A 22,961-nucleotide genomic window follows, 5' to 3' on the forward strand; every position below is an offset into this window, starting at 1 on the left:
GTCACAAGTTACTTGCAAAGGACAGAGCTAAAGAAACATGTAGATTGCCTTCTGAGCATCCAACAGCATGACCGAAAATGAATTAACTTTTATTTCCAATGTATATTAAAACAGATAACATGTGAATATGCTAAAACAAATTGAAACAGCAACACAAAGTGTTAGGCAGTGAGCTTTCCTTCCACCCTCGGAGGCAGCATCTCTTACTTGGTTCCTAAGTTCCTCCAAAAGAGAGTTCTGGGCATTTATAATGGACAGAGGTTTATGATGCCCCAGCTCCTGGTCTAAGCTAAGCTAAGCTTCAGGGCAAAGTTGAGTGGCCCATCCTGAAGGCCTGGCCACAGAGATGAGTCAGAAAAGTGGGCAATGGAGAGTTTAATCAGGGGGAACTGCTCCGTCCTGGTTACCTCTGGGGCATGCTGGTTGTCTACGTGCAGGGTGCTGGGAGTCAGACACTGGGAGGAAAGGGAGGGGAAGCCGGGCCCTCCACACTCACAGCTCACCTTACAACTCTGCTAGGTACCACCCATCTTTTAGAGAGAAGCGTAGCATGCACTGGGCATAGGAAGCAGATACAGGAGAGATTACGGAAGATTCCAAGGAGGTTTTAAGCGCGCACAAGGCCCAGCCGCTATTTAGGGCTTCCTTGCTGGGGTGCTGGGGCAGGTGCTGATCCGTGGGGCCCGGGGTTGTGCTCTGTGGTGAGGAGAGAAGCTTTTAAATCTCTACTCCTAAAACCACTCTCCCTGCATCTCATAAGCGCCCAGCTGCTGCGATCCTCCAGGACAGCAACTCCAGTTATTTATCTCTATATTCCACGATTAACTTATAAAGTAATGAATTGTCCATTGAACTAAGTTTGGGCCTCTGTCTGGCCAGAGACACCTCCTCGCCCGCACCCTCAGCTGGGAAGGCCATTGACGTGGGCTGCAGCCTTCCAGCCTCAATTCCCCTCCCTCTGCCACCTCCCCTTCATCCCTCCCTCTTCCGCCCCTCCCCCGGTTATTTGGGAGATTAGAGTTCATTAATTAAATCCTGTGCTTAGATCGAACTGTAACGTTATTCCAATCACATTTATCTTGCAGGCTGCAGAGGAGACGGCAGCCTCGCTGGAAACGCGCTGGGGAGCCTGAGCCGGCGGTCGGAGACGCACGGCGCGCAGCTACATCGCCACGCCGCCGCGCAGACCCTCCATCTTCCTGTTCAGCCTCCTGGCCCGCTTGCCCCTGCCTTGGGGGCCTGGCTTCTCTCTGGGGCTCCTGCCCGCCCCTACGCCCTGGCCCTCCGCGGCTCCCCTGCTCGGTTCCCTCCCCACCCCACCCCACCCCCGGCACATACGCTGACACGCGCGCGCGAACACTCACACACACACTCACACACACTGACACGCCAGCGAGCTGCTGGCCGCTCAATGGACCGCTTTCCCCGCTTTTCCTGATCCCAACACAGCCCGGGATGAGAAATTGCAAAATGGCCCGGGTCGCCAGTGTGCTGGGGCTGGTTATGCTCAGCGTCGCCCTGCTGATTTTATCGCTCATCAGCTACGTGTCCCTGAAAAAGGAGAACATCTTCACCACTCCCAAGTATGCCAACCCGGGGGCGCCCCGAATGTACATGTTCCACGCGGGATTCCGGTGAGTGCGGGCCTCTGAGTGCCCTCAGGTATCTGGTTTATGGGGGCGGGAGGTCAGAGGGGGGTGTTTTGCCTTCTCCGAGACACTTTGGGCAAGAAAACTGCGTGGTCCTTCCATTCGTCTCTCTGATTCTTACACCACCACCCCTCCCGTGCTTTTTATTAACCCAGAGCCCCTAAAAGCCGTTGTCCTAATCAATGTGATTGCATTCTCGTATTCTTCTTCGGCATCCCTTCCCCCATTTCAAAAATGGGGGGAGGGTTTAAGGAGAATGATGGTGGAGGGAGAGGCCTTGTGTGTATTTGGGAAGGGGCATGGAGAGATGGACATGCGTTAGGTGAGTGCCTACCCCGCGCCCCTGTCCGCAGACTCCACGGCCGGGCTCCGGGCGGTCCGGGGCGATTTAATGGCGCAGGCGCCAGACTCCTCTTGCGCTCTCCTCCTTTCCTCTCCCCAACCCTTCACCCCGTCAGATGATGCGCGGGTCTGTTCTCCGGGAGCCCCTGGGGTATTCGACCTCCATCCTTCCCTCCCTCCCCCGCACACCGCGCCATCGCCCCCCACCCCCCACCCCGCCTTTCCGGGATTTCTGCAATTCCCCCGCCCTCTGCGGGAAGCGAGCCTCCTAAGGGCCGCCTACCCTCATCCCAGCTCCAAGTCACCAACGGGCGCAAGGCAGGACTGAGAAGGCTCCGGGCGAAGCTTGGCGCAGCTCGTCGACAGCCTCTGCCCCAGTGTGCCCCCCTAGGAGCTCCCCCAGCAGAGCCTCTGAGGGGCGGGTAGGAAATACAGACTGCACCCTGTGGTCCAGGCCAGGCCAGAACGCGAAACCTAGAGAAACCCCACCTGGGCAGAGGAGTGGAGTTGGCCAGCGGCCTCCAGGGGGGACCCCAGTCAGGGGACAGGGAGTGAAACCAGACCTAGGCTCGGGAAGGAAGAGGTTAAGGAAGGAGCCACCCCCAGCCTTCCCCTAGGTCTCCGGTTCATCCGTCCGTTCTACAAAAATCAATCCGGCCGGACCGCGGGGGCGGCGCGGGTAGGGCTAGCAGTGGTGCGGCCGCTGTCCGCGGTGCTGACTCCCTGGTCCTCTCCGCGCATCCGTTTCTAGCAGAGCGCCGGGCTCCCGCCCCTGCTCTCCGTAAGACGGCCATTTTATGGTCTTTCCCGCACCCGCAGGGATGGACAATGGAGACGGATTTCCCTCGTTTTCTTTCTTCCTCCCGGGTGTGTGTGGGGAGCAGAAGGTGGACCAGATGAGAAGGGGCTCTGGGGCGGGATGTAGCCAGTACGTGTTCCAGCCGCCCCCATCCCCGCCCCGCTCCCAACCGGCTGGACTTTAATGGCTACCTTGGCTTCCCCTAGCTGAGGCCAGCACGTTTGTTTGTGTACTCATACTCCTCTCCAGGTCACAGTTTGCGCTGAAGCTTCTAGATCCGTCATTTGTGCCCTTTCCGCATTCTCTGACTCATGAACTCCAAGCCAGACCTAAGTGGACATTTAATCGGACAGCGTTTTTACATCAAAGGTAGGATAGGGGGAAAAGATCCAAAAGGTGTTCTGAATTCTGGAGCTCAAAAACAAAACAAAACGAAATAATACAAAACAACAAAAATCTACACCCCCCCCAACCCGAGGTGTATTTGCATTGTCTTCTTGGCCTGACTGAACAAAGGCTGATTAGCAATCTTTTTTAATTTAAATATGTGGTGCCCTCTCATAAAAAGAAAACTTCAAAAAGACCAATTTGAATGGAAGGGAAAAAAGATATTTCCAGTATCCTCCCTAACTTGAGCTTAATTGAGCACCATGATGTATAGTTAACATTATGGCTAATACTGCCAAAGTCATTTATTTAAAAAAAAAAAAAAGTTAAGTACAAAAATACCACGCAATGCATTTTCATTCCCTGACTAGAAATAAAATTTTTTAAATAAAGTAAAAAAGTATTGTACCACTGAAACACAGAAGACACTACACTTCATCCCTAACAAATTACTAGTGAAAATCTCTGCCCAAATATATGCAAGTATTTTACGGTTTTGGTTTTTTACGGGTCTCTTCTCATTAAATTTTTATAGCTTTTAACATATTGTAAAAGCTACCCAACATTGTTCTTAATTGTCTTGTAGCAGCTTCATTTATACATGAAGGAGTTTTTGTGTTATGTGTGTGGGTTTTTGTTTTGTTTTGTTTTTTGGAGGTGGGGGAAGAAGGATGAGATTTATACAAAAGTATTTATTCTCCTCAGTGATATCTGGTCAACTCTTAGCAATTCCAGATAAGTCATTTCTCCTTCCTCTTTGGTGGGATTATTATGCTGCTAAATGGAATGTGAGCCATCTAGTGTATTCATTAGGGGTATGAATACTTATTTTACAAATACTTATTTTACCACTCTATTTAGGGTGTTGTGTTTTAGTCATAGAATTTCTAGTTATTGCACTCTTTTATTTTAATCTAATGATGGAATTAAAACAAATTCAGTACCTATCCATGGTGTCATGAAAATATTTACTTGAAAGGTTGACACACAGTCACATGATTATGGTTAAAAATTTTTAAACATTAACTAGAAGTTAGTCCATGACAACAACTGATTAATTCTAAAACTCTGAAGTTTTTTTTTAACTTTTGTGGTTTTAATCCAATATTAATTTTATAGACAGCCCAGAAATTTTTCATGGGTCGAATACAGTATATCTTTTCCCCAAACATATTTCTGACTCAATAAAAATATTCTTCCCACACTAGGCCATGTGACCCAAATAACCAGTTAGAACAATATTGCCTTCTCAAAACTTCCCTCCTTTTAATCCATTTAGGTAAGCTTTAATTAACTTTCCCAGTATCACTTTTTTTTTTTTTTTTTTTTGCTGTACTTGGGCCTCTCACTGTTGTGGCCTGCTCCCGTTCCGGAGCACAAGCTCCGGACGCGCAGGCTCAGCGGCCATGGCTCACGGGCCCAGCCGCTCCACGGCATGTGGGATCTTCCCAGACCGGGCACGAACCTGTGTCCCCTGTGTCCCCTGCATCGGCAGGCGGACTCTCAACCACTGCACCACCAGGGAAGCCCCTCCCAGTATCACTTTAAACTTACTTTACCTTTGTAACAGTTTGTAATGAACACTGTTAGTAACTTTGGAAGTTCTGGCTTAAAGCTTTCAGTTTATGTTTCTCTGTATTTTGTCAAATGAAGTAATTTTTAAAAAATAGGATTCCAGGTAAAATGATGATATGCAAAGCATTTAGTTTCATTCCTGCTATTTTTTTTAGGCAAAAGACCCAGGAGGTTCAATGTGGTTTCTTAGAACTGAAGAACCTACTAGAAGAGTAACATATGACCGGTGTCTCTTAAATATTTTAAATAGCAGAGACTTTAAGAGGATACGCTTAATTACACTTAATGCTCAACATGAAAGCAACCAGAAATTAGTACTAAGTATCACCCTTGCCTTGTTTATCCTCTGAATTCTTAGAATATGCACACATTTTCAGGATTTAAAATAGCTTCTTTTTCTAAGAATTAGGTTTCTCTAACTTAAACGGGTTTCTATATAATCAAGTAGAAAAATGTTCCGTTTTCATTATTTAAAGGACATTAATGAGATTATCATCTCATTTCTATTAAATATTCAACTACACCCGCTGCTATTACCATTTTCATATCTTAATAATAGTTAGTACCATACTGACTCATATCTGTTTGGCTCTTATTTGGACACCAGTGATGTTTGATATTCGTTGAATGCTGCAGTCCAATAGCAAACAAGTAGTCCCTAGTTACAAACTCTTAGCCACCAATGTTTGTGCATTAATGTGAGCTCTTTGGGGCCTGTGTAAATTGTCTCCCTGTATTTTCTGACACAGTTTAGCCTATGCCTCCCCCTTGATCAAATACACTTTTCAGGTAGAGCAGAAAACGAAAGAATTGGCAGATAAAAACCATAAATTACAACATTTACAAGCTTCAAAGGACTATACCCAGAATTTGAGAGACTAGCACATGTTTGTAAATTCTGAAGCAGTTCTTCCTTCAATTATGAATGTATAATCTTTCTTGGGTTCAGTGCCTATGGTTCTTGTCTAAATGAAATAGCATAAGACATAAGATGGAAAATCAGTTCTTTTGAATGGGATATATTTAATGAATTTCTTTTTATTTTAGGCAAGAAATTCTTCAGCATGTCGATGTAATAAAAAATTTTTCTTTGACCAAGAATAGTGTTCGGATTGGACAACTGATGCACTATGATTATTCCAGCCATAAATATGTTTTCTCTATTAGCAATAACTTCCGATCGCTGCTTCCAGATGTGTCACCCATTGTGAATAAGCATTATAATATTTGTGCTGTGGTTGGAAATAGTGGGATCCTGACAGGGAGCCGGTGTGGACAACAAATAGATAAGTCAGATTTTGTTTTCCGTTGCAATTTTGCCCCTACGGAGGCTTTCCAAAGAGATGTTGGAAGGAAAACCAACCTTACCACCTTCAACCCCAGCATCCTGGAAAAATATTACAACAATCTTTTGACCATTCAGGACCGTAACAACTTTTTTCTCAGTTTAAAAAAGCTCGATGGGGCCATTCTTTGGATCCCTGCATTTTTCTTCCACACTTCAGCAACTGTTACCAGGACACTAGTTGACTTTTTTGTTGAACACAGAGGTCAGTTAAAGGTCCAACTGGCTTGGCCTGGAAATATAATGCAACATGTCAACAGGTGTGTATATTTTATTGCCTTTAACTCATACCCTACCAGATGGCAAATCAATATTGTAATCTCTTGGGGGTGGTAGCGAACTGATTAGTTAGTTGTTGCGGTTAGCTTAGTACCTTAGAATGAACGCTTATGTTTTGTAATGAATGAATGGATCATTCTAGGTAAGAAGTTCAGTCTCCTACCCCAGCTGGTAACCAAGTGTCAAATGGAGGGACTGGTGCTTCATCAGCTTCTCCTCTCCATTCCCTGTCCCCTTCCTTGGTGGTAAGCCTAACAAGCAGTCATGGAAATCACCACAAATCAATAATTTTCTTTGAATGGATAGCCATGTCCCAATAATGCCAATGACTAAAGTGGACAAATCAACTGGTTTTTTTTAAAGAGGGAATCGACTTTAAATGTTCCTTTTTATTTGATAGTAGGGTGTTTGTCAGATGTCCAAGATTAGAAAACCACCTAGACAAATCAAAATTGTATAATCTGCTTTTATAATTCGAGATTTGAGTGCCAAAACATGTGAAAAGTATTTTATCAGCTCATTGTTATCCCTTGTAATTTGAAAGACAGATTAACCAGGATGCAATATTTTTGTCTAGTCTGATGAGTCTTAACTCTGGCTGTACCTTAGAATCACTTGGAGAGATTTAAAAAATACTCTTGCCTGGGCTCTAATTCAAGAGATTCTAATGTAATTTGTCTGGTGGGGCAGGAGAGAGGCTCAGGCACTTGGTATGTCTTAATAACTCCCCAGCTGATTCTAATAAGCAGCCAGAATTGGGAGCAGGCATTTGTAAAATGCAGGGCATTTTATAAAGGAAGACTAATTGCAGAATTTTTTTCTTTAAATAATCTGAGGAAATTGCCTCAACTCTAATTTCCCCTATGCGAATAGCCCCAGTGTCCTAACATACTGTCCAGATGTTACTGCAAGTTAGAGTGGGTTCTAGGAGGTCTGGTAAACAAGGACTGTAAAATTTTTATCCCATGGTAGATGGGTACATAGTAGTGTATCCTGTAGTCCTCTAAAGTCTTCCAGATTTAAGATCTGTGTAGTTGACCTCTCATATAAGGAGAAATTATCGTGTAATCAGCTGGTATGTATCTAACAGGTAGGGTGATGCCACAATTTACAGTCCTCACTGGAACCTTTTCTTTGAAAGAAAAAGGGCACTATTAAGAATTACAACAAAGACAATAGGCAAAAACTGGGACTGTTCCAGTTTCGCAGGATGTATGGTTACCTTCTTTAGAGGTGATATAACCCAACTCCTAAGTTTAAAGATACATTAACTGAGGTACAAAGAACGAGTTATTTACCCAACATCACTGCCCAAAATGGGCAGAACCAGAATTAGAAGCCAGGCCTCCTGCCAACCTGCCCTGTGGTCTTTTGACCATCGTTTTGCTCCCCTCTTGTTCTATTTAAGTACAGCTGTACCAAAAGAAACATCAGAAGCCATTCTAACTCCTTAGGTAAGAATATTAAAACAAAGACTGAACTTCTGAATTTCACCTGGAAGGGAAATGGCCACATGAAGCCTTCAGGTAGTGAAGAAGGAACTGCATGTGATAGAACCTTCAGGGAGCGGCCTGTGTGGCCCACCTGGCCCCCAGCCTTTCAACAGCTCGGGCTTGAACATGCTGGTTCAATGAAAACTTGGAGGAAGTACAGTCCATGAAAACCTGATTCATGAACAGTTTGATTATGCCTGCACAGCCAGTCATAAAGGCACACGTGTGTGCGTGCACACACACACACACACACACACACACACACACACCCTCACTCCACGGCAGTCTCAGATATTTGGCAGTTTAGGTAGGAAGGCTTCAAATTACTATCTAAACGTGGAAGGAACAACCATAATTTAGCATTTTTTAAAATTCGGAAAGTGTGTAAATACTTTTCTTAGGTTCTGGCACGCCAAAGAAGGGCTTGGGAGCATTTGGTTAAGACAAAGGAACAGGGAATGTGATTTTTTTACGAGCGGGTAGAAAAAAAATAAGGCCCTACAATCTTTCCAAACCCAAGAAGACAGATTTAATCTCTAGGTTTGGATAAGGAAGTAACAGAGGAGGTCCCCTTTGACTAAACAACCTCCTCCCTAGCCCAAGGGCCCTTTATGTGTGAGAAGCACAGGCATTCTCACTGGTGGGCTTTTATGGCATCACCACTGAGTCAGAGACACCACTCTTTAGGACAACCCAGAGCAGGGATGGCTTCAAACATGTGTGACTTCTACAGTAACACACGAGCCCATGCTTAGAAAGGCCGATGCTTGGTTTAATACTCTGCTGTTGCCCTCTTGAAATTCTCAATAATTTTTAAAGTAAGGGCCCACATTTTCATTTTGCATGGGGTCTCACAAATTATGTAGCCGGTCCTGCCCTGAGGTGTTCTGTGGTCTAAAAGACAGATTCAAAGCAAGTACTGGTTAAGTTACCTGGACAAATTCACTTCCCAAACCAGTCACAGTGACCCGTCTGACCAAAACCTTCAACACTGGCCTCTGAATCCACCTGTACTTATTGTTCCACAGGTACTGGAAAAACAAACATTTGTCACCCAAACGGCTGAGCACAGGTATTCTTATGTACACCCTTGCGTCAGCAATATGTGAAGAGATCCACTTGTATGGATTTTGGCCTTTTGGATTTGACCCCAACACAAGGGAAGATCTTCCATACCATTACTATGACAAAAAAGGAACCAAATTTACTACCAAGTGGCAGGAGTCCCACCAGCTGCCTGCTGAGTTTCAGCTGTTGTACCGAATGCACGGGGAAGGGCTCACCAAGCTGACTCTGTCACGCTGTGCCTAAGGACTGCGAACAGGAAGTGCCAAATGGCTGATTTAAAAGTGCCCCAACTCACACTGAATAGACGACAGAATAGAACCCTAGAGAATGTCTTATAAGGATGGTCTGCCACTTAAAAGGAAAGATGTCTTCTCTCCCCCTTTTGCACTGCTCTTTTAAGGGTCTTAGCAGGACAGATGCTTGGAAGCCACCTGACTTAAACTTGATTGATAAAGGGAATGTTGCATTTGGAACTATGCTGCTAACGAAATGGTCTGAAGTATTTTCATGTTTGTATTTTAATAATAAACTGCCTCCCATTTTTTATGAGGATTAGGGCTGTAGTTTCTGCAGCTTTGCTCAGATACAGCCCTCGTAATCAGAGGCCTCTGGCCAACTTGAGCAGGATTTCAGTTTTGCCTGGGTGGGATCAGACTCTTTAAAATGATAACATAAAAGACTGGCTTGCGTATATTGTCTCTCTCCCTCTCTCTCTCTCTCTCTCTCTCTCTCTCTCTCTCTCTCTCTCTCTCTCTCTCTCTCCCCCTCCCCCCCACCCCCCCCAACCACTCCCCTGACCCCCCCCCCCCACCGTGGAGTTTAATATTTTTGCTAGGAATCCTATTGAAATAGCTTTGCTTGTATGTCTTGCATCTGTAATTGATATGTTCAAGGCTCTGGGTAACTTTGATATTTCATGACAAACTGAGCAAATCATGCTGGGGATCCCCTTATGATTACTTTTATAAGAAACGCCTCTTATGATGTTCTCACTAGTCCGTGAAGTCATTCTACAGCAGCGTGGTTCCTCTCTGGCGAGAGGTGTATAACACAGTGCATCTTTCACTACCACGAAGAAAGCCTAGGTCGTGGGCAGCATCTCATCTCTTGGCGTGAGGGCTGTTATGGCAGATCATTTTGTTGCCACGTCTGCAGGGCATTGCAGCCTGGGTTTAGTGCCTCCCACAGTCCCAACCCCAGCACTGGGCTGGGAATTCTCTCAGAATATAGAGGCAAGGAGTCAGCTTAAGAACCTGGAAGGAGAATACTTAGAAGTTGCTATGGATCCCATATCCCCTAAAGTGTTGTAACTATGATTAGGGCCTCTGAGAACCAGCAGGGTTAAAGCAGAGTAGATGCTCTGAGGCTGGCCAGGTCCCCATGTGAATAGCACTGAGGTGAGGTCATCTTGAGTATCACTGTGTCCATCAGCACTGCTCCAAACTTCAAGACAATCGTAGACACCACATGCTCCCTGTTGCCACGGAAATTGGATCTTTACACCTACAAATTAAGCCTTTCGAAAGGAAAAGCCACTGTGTGGTGGCAAGATCGCTACTAAATAAACCCTTGGAATTGGAGATGTATAGGCCTGCTGCAGAGGAATTCGCTCGCTGTTCTCTTTTCCATTATTTCAGCCTTAGGAGTAGAAATCCCATCACTCCTGTCCCTGGCTTTTCACTGAGCAGCACTTTGTTCTTCCAGTTCAGCCCAAAGCCTGGCCAAGTTGATGTTAAATTTTAATAAGAGTTTCTTTCTTCTTTCCAAATACCAGTCAAGCACATTTATAATACATTGAGGTGGGGTAGCTTGTTCTTTTCCAGAAATCTTCATCTAGACTGCTTGTCATGTTACAAATACCATTTCAAATAATTACTATAGTTCAGTAATCAGCTCACTGCCCCTCCTTGAGAAGGTATCATCACACCTAAAATCAAACCAAATTCAGTAAGGAAAGACTCAGTCCTTATGCTCATGTTCTGCCTGGTCCTAAAGGGGGGCTGTTTTATTCTAATTTTTTTCCAGAAAGCTAATCAGAGCAGGTTACATAGATCCAGTACTAACCAGTGAAAGAAAAATCATACAGGTGCAAACGTGTTACCAATTGTGACACATCTCACAATGTTGTGTGAACGGCAATCATCCAAACAGACAGGAAAAAACAGGAATAGATGTTTTAAAATGGGAAACACTAAAACAGATCGATACTTGAAATAATTAGAAGGGGAGATATTTAAAACATTTTAAAGTTCAATGGTATAATTTGATGGGCACCGAAACCACGTGCTTATTCCCTATCACTTTAAAGAGGAAAGTACTACAGTTCTCATGCTGTTCTCTGTTAGGGTCACTGAGAGCCGGATAACTGACAGGAGTGTTTAGCTGGCTCTTCCTAAGCACTTAGTTCATTTGGTTACAGCTAAGTGATATTAATGCCAATATTATATGAGCCAGCTTCTGCCTCTGGAGTTTTAATGCCAATGTGCCCATTAGATTTCACTAAATATAAATATGTAAACACTTTGAACCAGGAAAGTTAAAAGAGCAAAAGACCAAAATCCCTAAAACCAGTTAATTGTCTGTTAGTGGACCATTTAAATTAGATATCAGAATGGCAAGTTTGGGGATTTTTTTTTTTTAAGTTCAGGGAGATTTTGTAAATCTCACTTCACTCTTGGCTCCATTTTAACCTGGAGTGAGAGGACTTTGCCATCTCCCAACATCATTTCATCCATCACTTTCAAAAAACTTAAAATGTTGAAGAAACAGACCTGTATCCCAGAACTAGAAGAACTTAAGAGATCAGGCTCAACCCCTGTTTCCAGGTAGGACTTCCTGGAGCTGATCCAAAAAGACCATACTTCCCTTTTCTTGAAAACACTCTGAAGAAAATCCCAAGTCCTCCCATAGTGGTTAACCACAATTCTCATAATTATAAACTCTTTATATGCAGCCTATATCCTCCTTTTGCAAAAATTAGATTCAATATGTGAGTAAAGCATTTATCCCAGTTTTCGGCATGTAGTCAGCACTCAATAATATATGGCAGCTTTTACTGTTATTTTTATTGTTAGTTATGCCCTTGACCTACAGTTCCAGCATAGAGAAAAACAGCCTCTAGCTGATCATACAAAAACTCTTCTTGTTTTTAAAGACCGTTTCAAAGATTAAACCTATATAACCACTGTCACGACCAAAACAGTTGGTGGGTCCCATGAGTCCAGGTTAGAAAGGCAGTGGTGTAAGTAGGCAGAACTCCCGGGGCTGTGTGGTCAAGAGTAGGGAGTTGGGCAGACGGGCCTTTTGGGTCCTCCCTCCTGATTCAGCTACAGGTACAAACCCCTGGCATTTGCACTGCCCTTGCTTTATTGGTTCTAGGTTAAGCGCATCCTTTTGTCAGAATCTTTCCTCTTTTCAGATACTCACGGCAGAGCCCACCCCCAGCTATTGGAATAGATATCACCATAAAGCCCCCAAGTCTGTCTACACATGACACCAATACAAATGACCAATTCACTTGCAGAGGAAAAAACCCACAAACATTTAGCCACCTGTTTAATGCTAGTCCCTCAGTTTTCATCAGTTGTTCTGAGTGTCATGTGCAGACATGCAGATCCAGGTGAGGCAGAGTTAAGGTGTGGTATTATGAATCCCTCCCAAACCCAGAAAACATTCCCCATATTTGACGATTAAACATCTATGCTTCCTCCGCCTTTGCTCCTGTGTCTTAACTGTCCTTGATCATTGTACAAGTGCCGTGCATTTAGTAGTGCGTATGCCTAGCAGTGCTGACTGTGACCGCTGTGCTGTCTGTGTGTAACTTTGATATCAGGCACTGACCATGGGGTTACCAGCCAGGATGTGCAAAAGAAGAGGCTCCCCCAGCCTCCTTGTGCCCAGGCCTCCAGGTATCCATGAATGTGAGTGCCAGGAGTAACCTAACTTGGTGGGGAAGCTGAGGAATGGAAGAGCATTTCTTCTGACTTAGGGCAAATTACTAATCATTAGACACTCACAGACAGTAAAGAGGTGTTGACTTGAGGGCAAAGGTAGCAGGGACAGAATTCTAGAGCCCTAGGACGCTAGAAATGGAAGAGCCTTTGAGTAGCTCTAGTCCTAATTCTTGACTTTCCAAATGAGACATGAAGAAACAGAAAGGCTAACTGATTTTCCCAAGATTGCACAGGAAATCAGTGGAGGGATTCTGACTCCTCATCTAGTACTTCTTGGCTTATCAGCATCAAATAAAAATGGGCTCAAAGGGAAAGTGATTATGGTCTTGGGTTCACAAGGCACAGAAAATAAGTTATAAAAGCTGTAAAAGAGGAAAAAAGATTCTCCCCCCACCAAAAAGAAAATTATTTCTCAATGGAAAAGGAGATGCTTGCCTAGGTATACAACAGTCCACTGGTAATAAGCTACATTCTCCCCTAAAACGAGGAAACCTACTTGGTAAATCATGATTCTGATAAATCTGGTAAATCACAGTTCAGTTACTGACAGTTCCCAGTTGACAGATGGACTCTTATCTAATAATCTATCCGTCTTAATAAAATCGTGTTTTAGTAATATGTATACGTAATTTAAAAGTTGAGTACTGAAGATGGTTATGTACTTCTCCTTATGTATGATTTTCAGTTGAGGCCACTTGAGGTAAAAATAATTTTGTCAATGCCTCCCATATTATAAGTAATTTCAACAGCAGACTCCACGTTATTGCATTTAGTTCAATATGCTAAGAAGATGTGCAAATAATAATGAATAATTTGAGCTGGGTCTTCATGTGCAAAATGAGAGACTTAGCAATTTTCTGTATAATTCTGGATCCTTAAGTCCTTTTCCCCTCAGTTGTTTGAATGTGCCAGGCAAAAGTTTCTGTTTAGCCTCTACTTCTCCCTGAATGTGTAGAACTATGCTTTTGCTTACAGAGAAAGTTGGGGTTATGTGTATGTGGCTGAAAAGCCCAGATGCAGGATCATAGGTGCTGGGGACTTAGAGCCCCTGGGCCACTTGATGGACCTATCTGGGCTCTGTGGCCCAATTAATCAAGGCCACAGGTGAGTTGATACCAAGGACCAAAATGACTAAGTATGCCTCTCTCACACTTTGAGTGCTTTGCCACATAGATATAACATTTGAAATGGGAAACATTTTAGAATGTCATCATTGTATTATGCAGTATTTCTTAAAATTTCTTTTTATTGTGATGACTTATTATTGAAGATATATGGGTTTGAACAGATGTTTTTATCCTCAGTGAAGCTCACTCTCTTGTTGTTAATTACAATGGACTCACAGTCTGGCAAGCAAAGCTGAATGACAGGAGAAGCTAATACAATCCCTGCTCCCCACCCCAGACCTCTGACTCAGAATGTCCTGGAATAAGCCCAGCTTACAAAGATTCCCGGGTGATTCTGTTGTGGCCACAATTTGAGAAACAAAAATATAGAGCCAAGTCATGTATGCCATGTTGACCAAAGTAGTTGAATGCTTATCACGCTTCAAGCAGTTAATATCAGATCTGTTCCCTGGAGTTATCATGACAATATACACACAGTCTTAGTGACTTAACCATTCAACTATTTTGGCTAAACTGACCAGTCACTAATTCATAAGTGAACAGTTACTGGTTAATTTAGTCAGAATGGATGCAAGCCTGAAGACAGTCAGAGCGGGGAACATAGCTTTAACATACTTTACCTCAAGGTCAGCTCTTTATGTTTCACTCTTTATATTTCAAACTAAGAGACAGATCTCAGGTCACTCATATTTATAAATAGATAGACTGAGAAACAGGGAACTTAAACGATTCATTCAGATTCTACTTAGATGTCATTCCCAGAGCCTAAAATATTCCTCAAGTGGTCTGATCTCTCAACCCCCAGGTAATGCCCCAAATGCACACATCTTCAGGTTAAAATGAAACCAGTCAAAAAAGAAAAAAAAATCAAGAAGCTAAAGTTCTAAGACCAAGTGAGTATAAGAGAGATGGCCGGTTGGCACTGGCTGCCTTGTGCCAGGCTCTGTTGAATGAGGCGTCTCCATCCTAATGAGGCTGTGGCCAGGCTCCTTACTATAGCTGTGCACATGCAAAGCCTTTAATCATCAGAGATACTAAAGACCTCCTTTGAGTTCCCTTCTGTGGGGTTAAGAGACAGCTTTAGCTCTCTGGTGTGCTGCTAAATGTTTAACAACTGGCTATGAAGAATGATAAAGCCCTGATCTGTAGGACTTGCCAGTTTCCATGGTGTAAATACTCTCATCATAGCCAATTTCAAACTACTAACTTGATGTCAACCAGCTGAAAATGTCACAATATGTTCTCAGGAGACCCTATGAGCTGGCTCCAGCACAGCACTGCCTGAACAATTTCTGAGTCAGTGATACCAAATAGGACGACTAGCAGTGGCTTTGGAGGGACTCCCAAGGGCCCCCGCTCCGCACAGAGAGGCATTTCCACCTTGATCAGTTCTACTAATTTTTAGTATATTATTGGTCCTTGAGGCTAAGGACCCTAAGGTGTTCAAAATATTCCCTAGCCATATGACTCTTAGGAAGCACTCAACAAACCCCTCAGAACCTTAGGAAATTACTAGCCATGGCTTGTCTGATTTCTAAAGTTGACCTTCCAGGTAAACATTCTTTAACTGCCAGTTGAAACCACGTTTGGCTGATCTTTTTTTACATCCTGTAGTCCATCGCCTGTTCCCCCAGCTCTCTAATTTTCTCTGTCCTCTCCTCAACCTCCTGGCACAAGATTGACAGGCATCCAGAAATTAGTGCCTGCAAAGGAGCAGGGGAGAAAACACATCCAATATGCTTACCTGGACCCGTTACACCTGGAGAGGCTTCGTAGTTCAAATGTCTCTGCCTTACCAGGGGGACACTCAGCTAAGCATCATTGCCCATATCTGGAGCTTGAGTATGCACTCGGCTGGGCTTTATTTGCACTCAGAAAATTCCTAGTGGGCTAAAAACACCACTAAATAAGAATACTACTGGGAAAACTGTAAAGGAAGGCACCATATGATGCCTCGCCCTTAGCTAAGCTAGTGTAAGGCTGGACCCTGAGAAAACTCTACCAGAAAACATTTGGCCACTGCAGTCCCTGGGCATTGAGCACGACTTTCCTTCTTCCTCACCACTAGTTATAAGTGAAAGCCCTATTTCCTGAGTATCTAGAAATCAGATACCCTAGTGTGCCACAGAACAAGCTTTGTTTGCAAATTAAAGGTTTTCTGATGTAAGTCATTCTTAGGTGGGTTTAATTAAGTCCTTTGGAAGGTAATGCTGGACAAAAATGTACTTAATTCCTTACATACAATAAGTGGCCATAGGTTTTTATTCTGCATGTAGTAAATCAAAAACAGATCATAAAGGACCAAATATACTTTCCTTGCCGTAGTAAAATATCCTATAGGTTCTGTAAAACCTTTCTAGACTGTGAATGTTTGAAGCTCAACTTGGACATTTTCTATATTATGTTCCAAAGGCCAGGGTATGCCTCTGTTTTCTGTTCTTCTTAACAGTTACCAAAATGAGCTTGTTTCTCTACACTTAACACACTACATTTTATTTTAAATGAGTCAGGTACATGTTAAAATGTTTTCTTCTGTATTCAGAACAATTTGCATGGAGCCTGGGCACAAAGTAGGGCTTCATCCTCTGGCTCTTTTCTGGACACCAAAGAGGTTAAGTCCATAGTTACAAACAGAAGGGATTTGACAGTAGCCCCCATTTTATTATGAATAAATCGACAGAAAAACCAGCATTGAGGAACCAGCCACCTCCATAACAGCTTTAGCTAGGGAGGGTGGGAGAAAATCTGGTAGATAATGGGACAGAGGTTTGGTCAATGTACGTAGGTGAAATAAAGTCATTTAATTATTTTCAAAAAGGAAGGGGAGATTTCCCTCTGAAATCTAGAATCCAGACCATTTTGCAAGACTTAGTATAACTGGTATCCGTGAGAGAAATACTCTTTAACCTCATTTCAAGATCCACATCTAAGCCCTTACTAGGCAAAAAGCAGCCTTACAGCCAAGAACCCTGGCAGGGGTTTATTGACGGGTTGAGATCCAAACGCGGGAACATCAGCAGTTAGCACTGAAATTCACCCAGGACACAGAACAAAAATACCATGGTTTACCAGATGCTGCTTCATTTACTCACATAGGACAGTCACCTAAGTCCATAGCAGAACTTCACAGATCTAGACATTCACTCAGGTCTAGATTCTAGGTGAACATGGACGTGAGACGACTGAGGTTCACAGTAGGAAGCTTATCTGCCCAGCTAGTTAACTGGAATTAGAGTCTGGGTCTCCCCACCACTGATTCTACGACACCACACCATACTGCCTCCGTTCTTTAGAAGGAAAGTTGACAATCCATCGTGAAAGCATAAATCAGAAAACAAGGCAAAAGAATGTTTACGGTATCTTCTCTCATTTAACCACTTGGTTCCACCATTTCATTTTAGCATCATTTTAAGGAATGTTATATCAGTGTAGGATGAGTTACAAAGTTCTTTATAGTGTAATGATGGAACCAAAAGGTAGGAGAACAGTGCATGTAAGTTATTAAAGAAATGGGGAGGCAGCATGTGTCAGGGAAAATAAGTGCTTCTTGTGCTGTCATAACCATGGAGCTCTCCCCCTACGCACCTAGTGCATTTGTTCTGGAAATGCTATTTTATGCTGAGAGACTGGCATTGAAGACTTCACTCCTTCCCAGCTAAATCAGAAGATCTCTTGCTCTTTGGAAGAAGCTTCAACCCTTAGGACCCAGGCTGACATCTCTTGTGAGAGGCAGCCTCAGCTGCTCTTAGAAGCAAGCTGCCAGACTGACAGGGCCATGGAGACCTAAAGGAAGCCAGCACGCTGGACTGAGGAACATGTAAATAACCTCCTGCCTTCCTGGTGAACAAGGACAATCATCTTTTTCTTTTGTAAAGGTAATCGCGTGTATATTGTGACTGTAGTTTATGGAGAAAATGCAATGATTTGCTTCAACAGCCCCCCAAATGTACCTGTTAAGTGTGAATGTGCCTGCCTCATTGCCTCGTATGCCAAACACAGTACTGAATGCGTTGTTTTTAAATAAACTGTTTTATTGTGCACTGGAAAACAATGCTCATTGTCTCTGTCCCATTCGGAAGACCCCACCACAGCCACACACACACACACACACACACTGCATCCAACAAAGACATTGAATGCATCCTCCTTTCTTAATTCCCTGTGTTTGAGGATTTCTCCTTGGAGATTTGTAGAACTCCAGGAAGGTTGAGCTTGGCTGTCTACGGCCATGAACTAGCCACAAATACCAATACCTCCCCCATGCCCAATTTTTCCCTAGGTCCTTTAAATGCAAATCATGCAACAGGCCTTAATGTTGTTAATAATAATACATTACTCTTGAATATTACAGTCACATACATCATTTTATTTCATCACTAATCAGGTGAGAGAGGGATGCTTAAGGACTTGGTTCATGCTGCACTGTTAGTGGCAGAGTTAAAATGAGAAACTGATTCTCACTCCAGGGCTCTTTTCTTTGCATCTTCACACTATTCCAGTCACTCTTTAGACCATCTGCCCTGAATGCCCCCATCAGCCTCCATCCCCTTACCGTGTGTTATTTTTCTCAAAGTATTTTCTTTCCTCACTTGAAATGATAGCATTTATTTATTTATTCATAGATTTTCTGTGTCTCCCACTATATTATAAACTCTACCTTCTCCAAAACAGATAAATTTGCCTGCTTTAATCAGCCTGTGCCCCCAGCGCCCATAACAGTGCTAGGAACTTAGTAGGCTATCAATTTATATTTGTTGGCTGGCTGGCTGGCTGGCAGGATGGATGGATGGATGGATACACCATAGAGTCTGAATATCACTTCTACTTATTTTTATCTCCCTTCCCATCTTTGTGCCTACACCACAGACACCAAAAGTCCTCACTCTGCTCTGACTCTGCTGCCTCAGGTAGCACCATGAATAAGTATTTGTTGACTGAACGAATGAACAGTCCCAGAATTGTTTTTCTCAATATCTATGCTCCAACATTAAGAATGTCCCAGCATATTAATGCACCAAAGTGCACCCTGATTGTAATTTTAAGCAAAAGGAGAACTTATGTAGGGTAAAAAAAATACAGTATGGTTGGAAAGACCCCACCTTCGGTAAACAGGGTTGCATCAGAGAGGGTTTGTTGCAGTACTCTCTGATTCAAATCAAAAGTCCTTAATGGTCACTTACGTATAACACCAGGCAGGATAGGAACAGGATACGAAATGAGCAAAATCACAATGCCCCTCCTGAAGGAACTTAAAAGTCTTACTGGGGAAATAGTTCAACACATTACAGGGGAATATCATTTACCCTATGCAGCTCCAGGGAATGTTGGGATGCAGGTGACAGAGAGAAAGGGAGAGGCAAACAGAGTAAAGGATGCCCCATTAAATTCGAGTGAAGGCAATAAAAACTTTAGACACCAGCTGTAATACTCAGGGCTTATATTTTCTGAAAACTACTTGACAAGCTGATGATTCCCCCCCATCACCTCTCACAGAGAAGGGGTTAAGTTATTCTAAAACAAAACAAAACACTTCACAAACTTCAGCAAAACGTGAAATTGACACCAAGCTTATTGCAGGCTCTCTTTGCCTGGGGCCAATTGGTACTAATTAAATTTTAAAAGTAGAATTTTTTTTTCCCTAAGAAAATGCACCGCCACAGCTTGACCAAGACAGAAAATTAAAGAAACCCCACCTATAAAAGGGCCAACTTGGGCTTCCCTGGTGGCGCAGTGGTTGAGAGTCCGCCTGCCGAAGCAGGGGACACAGGTTCGTGCCCCAGTCCGGGAAGATCCCACATGCTGCGGAGCAACTAAGCCCGTGAGCCATGGCTGCTGAGCCTGCGCATCCGGAGCCTGTGCTCTGCAATGGGAGAGGCCACAACAGGGAGAGGCCCGCGTACCGCAAAAAAAAAAAAGAAAGGGGCCAACTTGACCCAAGGCTCCCAGGTCAGTAAGGCAATCAGCTTTCTGCGTTAGTCTAAGCAAGAGTGTGGGCTCCTTCTCCAGCGGGCCTTCTACAGGGTCCAAAGGCCCGGGGTGGCCCATACCAGCCTCAATAGCTGAGGTATCCCCCATTTTGAGCACGCTATTCTCAGTGAGTAAGTTAGCTTGGTGAACAGGCTGCTCTATCTCATACCACTCAGAATATCATAGGTGACCAGGAACTTAGAGATTCAATGAATTCAATGCTCTGGTTTCCAAATGAAGAAACCAAGGCTTAGGAGTTAAAGTGACTTATCTAAATGTATTGTCCTAGCGAGCCACATTTTAAGTACTTTATCAATTTTCTGGGACGCAAACAACAGTTATTTTTATATCAACTAACAATTCTCAATTCTAAATGAAAATATTTGAAAGGAAAATCTGCTCATTTTAACTCTTTTTTCTTATTATTATAAAAATATTCTTTGCAAAAATATTAGAAAATAGAGATAAGCAAAAGACTATAAAAAAATACCTAAAACTTTCACCTGTTTTTGAGTGTGTGTTTGTTCTAAACCATGCATACTGTTGCGTTCTTTTGATTTTTCTCCACTTAAAAATATATCAAGAACAGCTTTCCATGTTATTAAATATTCTTTGATAGGCTCACAGAATGGAAGCTGTATCTTATTTAACCAATTCTCCATTGTTGTTTCAAATTTAAGTTTGCGTTCTTTGCCATTTTTCTTTGCTGTAAACAGTGCTTTGATGAACGTCTTTGTAACTGAATGTTTGAACATCAATGACTGTTTCCCTGTATAAATCCCTTTAAGTGGATTTTCAAGAGGTATGACAAATTTTTGTAAGAGAAGTCTTTTTCAAAGCCAGTCAGAAATGTTCAAGTAGAAGTTCAATGATCAAATTTTTAAATCTTTGTTTCACAAGAAAAGTTTAAAAGGCTTTAGAAAAGCAAAAAGGTTAGGAGGAAAGCATGCTTCGTCAATGAGGATGACTCCCCAACAGAGAAGTAATGCCTATTTATATACGATGCTAAGGTAAGTAAATAAGCTATTGTTGTGTGCTACTTAATTCAGTTACTTTTTCTCTTGTTTGGGAGCTGGAAGAAACTTCACTCATCAAAGGAGAAAGCCCATCCAATCACATCCTCATTGCTAATCAAATAAGAAGCACCCAGGACCATATGGGAGAGATGGACCTTCAATACAATGATAGATAGCTCTTTTCATTATTCTGAGAGTATGTTTATTGCTTACTCAATCCTACCAACCTAACAGTGTTTCCAGTTCACAATAAGTCCAAGAAGTCAGAACGAGTAGGATGAGGTAAATAATCTACCTTGAGGCTACACAAATCCCATAGACCAGTTATTTTGTTGAACTTTCTAAAATCAATATCTCTACTTCTACAGGAGAGATGTGACTGTAAAAGCAAATTCAGAATTAGAACATACAGATTTTCAAAGCAGATTTATTAAGGGTGGCCAATGAAATAACTACAGAACTCCCTATTCCCTATTATTGTCCCTCTCTTAAGTAAATCTGTATCTGCACCTAAAATAAATGAGTAAGTATATTCATCACTGTGGGTCTCACAGTCTCTGTCACAACTACTCAACTCTGCTATTGTAGCACAAAAGCAGTTAGAGGTGATACATGAATGAGTACAGCTGTGTTCCAACAAATTTTATTTACAAAAACAGGCAGCAGCCAGATTTGGCCTGTGGGGCTATGGTTTGCCAAACCTTGCTTTAAGTAACATGCTCCTTCCTGTATGCAAAATATATCATTTGACAACCTTCATTGTATTAGTTTTCGAGGGCTGTCATAATAAATCACCACAAACTTGGTGGCTTAAAGCAACAGAAATTTATTCTGCCAGAAGTCTGAATTCAAGGCATCAGCAAGGTTGATTCCTTCTGGGAGTTCTGATGAAGAACTGTTTGATGTCTCTGTCCTTGCTTCTGGGGCTGTCAGCAGCCCTTGGCATTCCTTAGCTTTTAGATACGTAACTCCAGTCTGGCTCCATCTTCACACGGCCTTCTCTGTGTGTCTATATGTTTCCCATTCTCTTGTCTTATAAGGACTTGCCTTATAAGAAATTTGGAGCTCACTCTAATCCAGGATGATCTCATCTCAAGATCCTTACCTTATTACATCTGCAAAGATCCTTACTACAAATAAGGTCACATTCCAGGTGGACATATTTTTTAGAGGCCACAATTCAACCCACTACATCCATTTACAATATTACCCCATCCACCAAGTAATTCAAGGACCCACATTCAAGGACCCACATTCAAGGACCCATGGAACACAATTCAGTGATCACGGACTCACATGTGCTCCTGGTGGCATTATTCCCCTTCAAAATTAACAAACCCATACCGTAAGAGCCCAACAGCATTACTGGGTGGTGGAAATTATGTTCTTAAATTATATTTTATACAGCTTTCTGAAATCTATAGACAATAAATGGATGTGTTTCCAACAGTGGATTCAGAAACAAATCAAACATCACCACCAAAATCAACAAATTCTAAAAAAGCTCCTAGTATACAAAGAGCTCATTTCCCACACCAAGGAGATGCTCAGTGCCAGGGATACTGGTCTTGTATAAGAGAGTTTTCTGGCTGGGGTACACGCACCACATTGAAAGAAAAAAACATGTAGGAGAAAACATGAAAGTTGACCAACCCATGACATGAAGTATAAGTTCAGAAGAGATGTCTAAAATGTTCCAGTGGACATAGTTGTTCGACACTTAAAGATCAATTTAAAACTCATTCTCATCTTGCAGCAGACATCACAGATATATAGATATAGATCTCAACAACTTTAGCCACAAACACGAATACTTCTGATTTAGCTTCCAGAAACCTTTGTGACCTAATCAGTAAACAAAGCCTATTGGGAAGTAAGGTGGAAATTTAGTTGGAGATATTTTTCTCAGAAATGGAACACACTGAAACTATCTTTAATGAAGTGTAGATATAGTAAAGGAG

General features: G+C 42.8%; 1 protein-coding gene across 1 annotated transcript; it reads left to right on the forward strand.

Moving 5' to 3' along the window:
* The first annotated feature begins 1,455 nt into the window (after nucleotides 1–1,455).
* On the forward strand, nucleotides 1,456–9,180 carry ST8SIA3 (ST8 alpha-N-acetyl-neuraminide alpha-2,8-sialyltransferase 3). Its single transcript, XM_033836951.2, has 4 exons — nucleotides 1,456–1,634; nucleotides 3,040–3,159; nucleotides 5,800–6,357; nucleotides 8,898–9,180. The coding sequence occupies exons 1-4, from the start codon at nucleotides 1,456–1,458 to the stop codon at nucleotides 9,178–9,180; spliced, it is 1,140 nt and encodes a 379-aa protein (XP_033692842.2).
* Nucleotides 9,181–22,961: the final 13,781 nt, after the last annotated feature.

This window comes from Tursiops truncatus, chromosome 13, assembly GCF_011762595.2.
Source record: "Tursiops truncatus isolate mTurTru1 chromosome 13, mTurTru1.mat.Y, whole genome shotgun sequence".
Classification (NCBI taxonomy): domain Eukaryota; kingdom Metazoa; phylum Chordata; class Mammalia; order Artiodactyla; family Delphinidae; genus Tursiops; species Tursiops truncatus.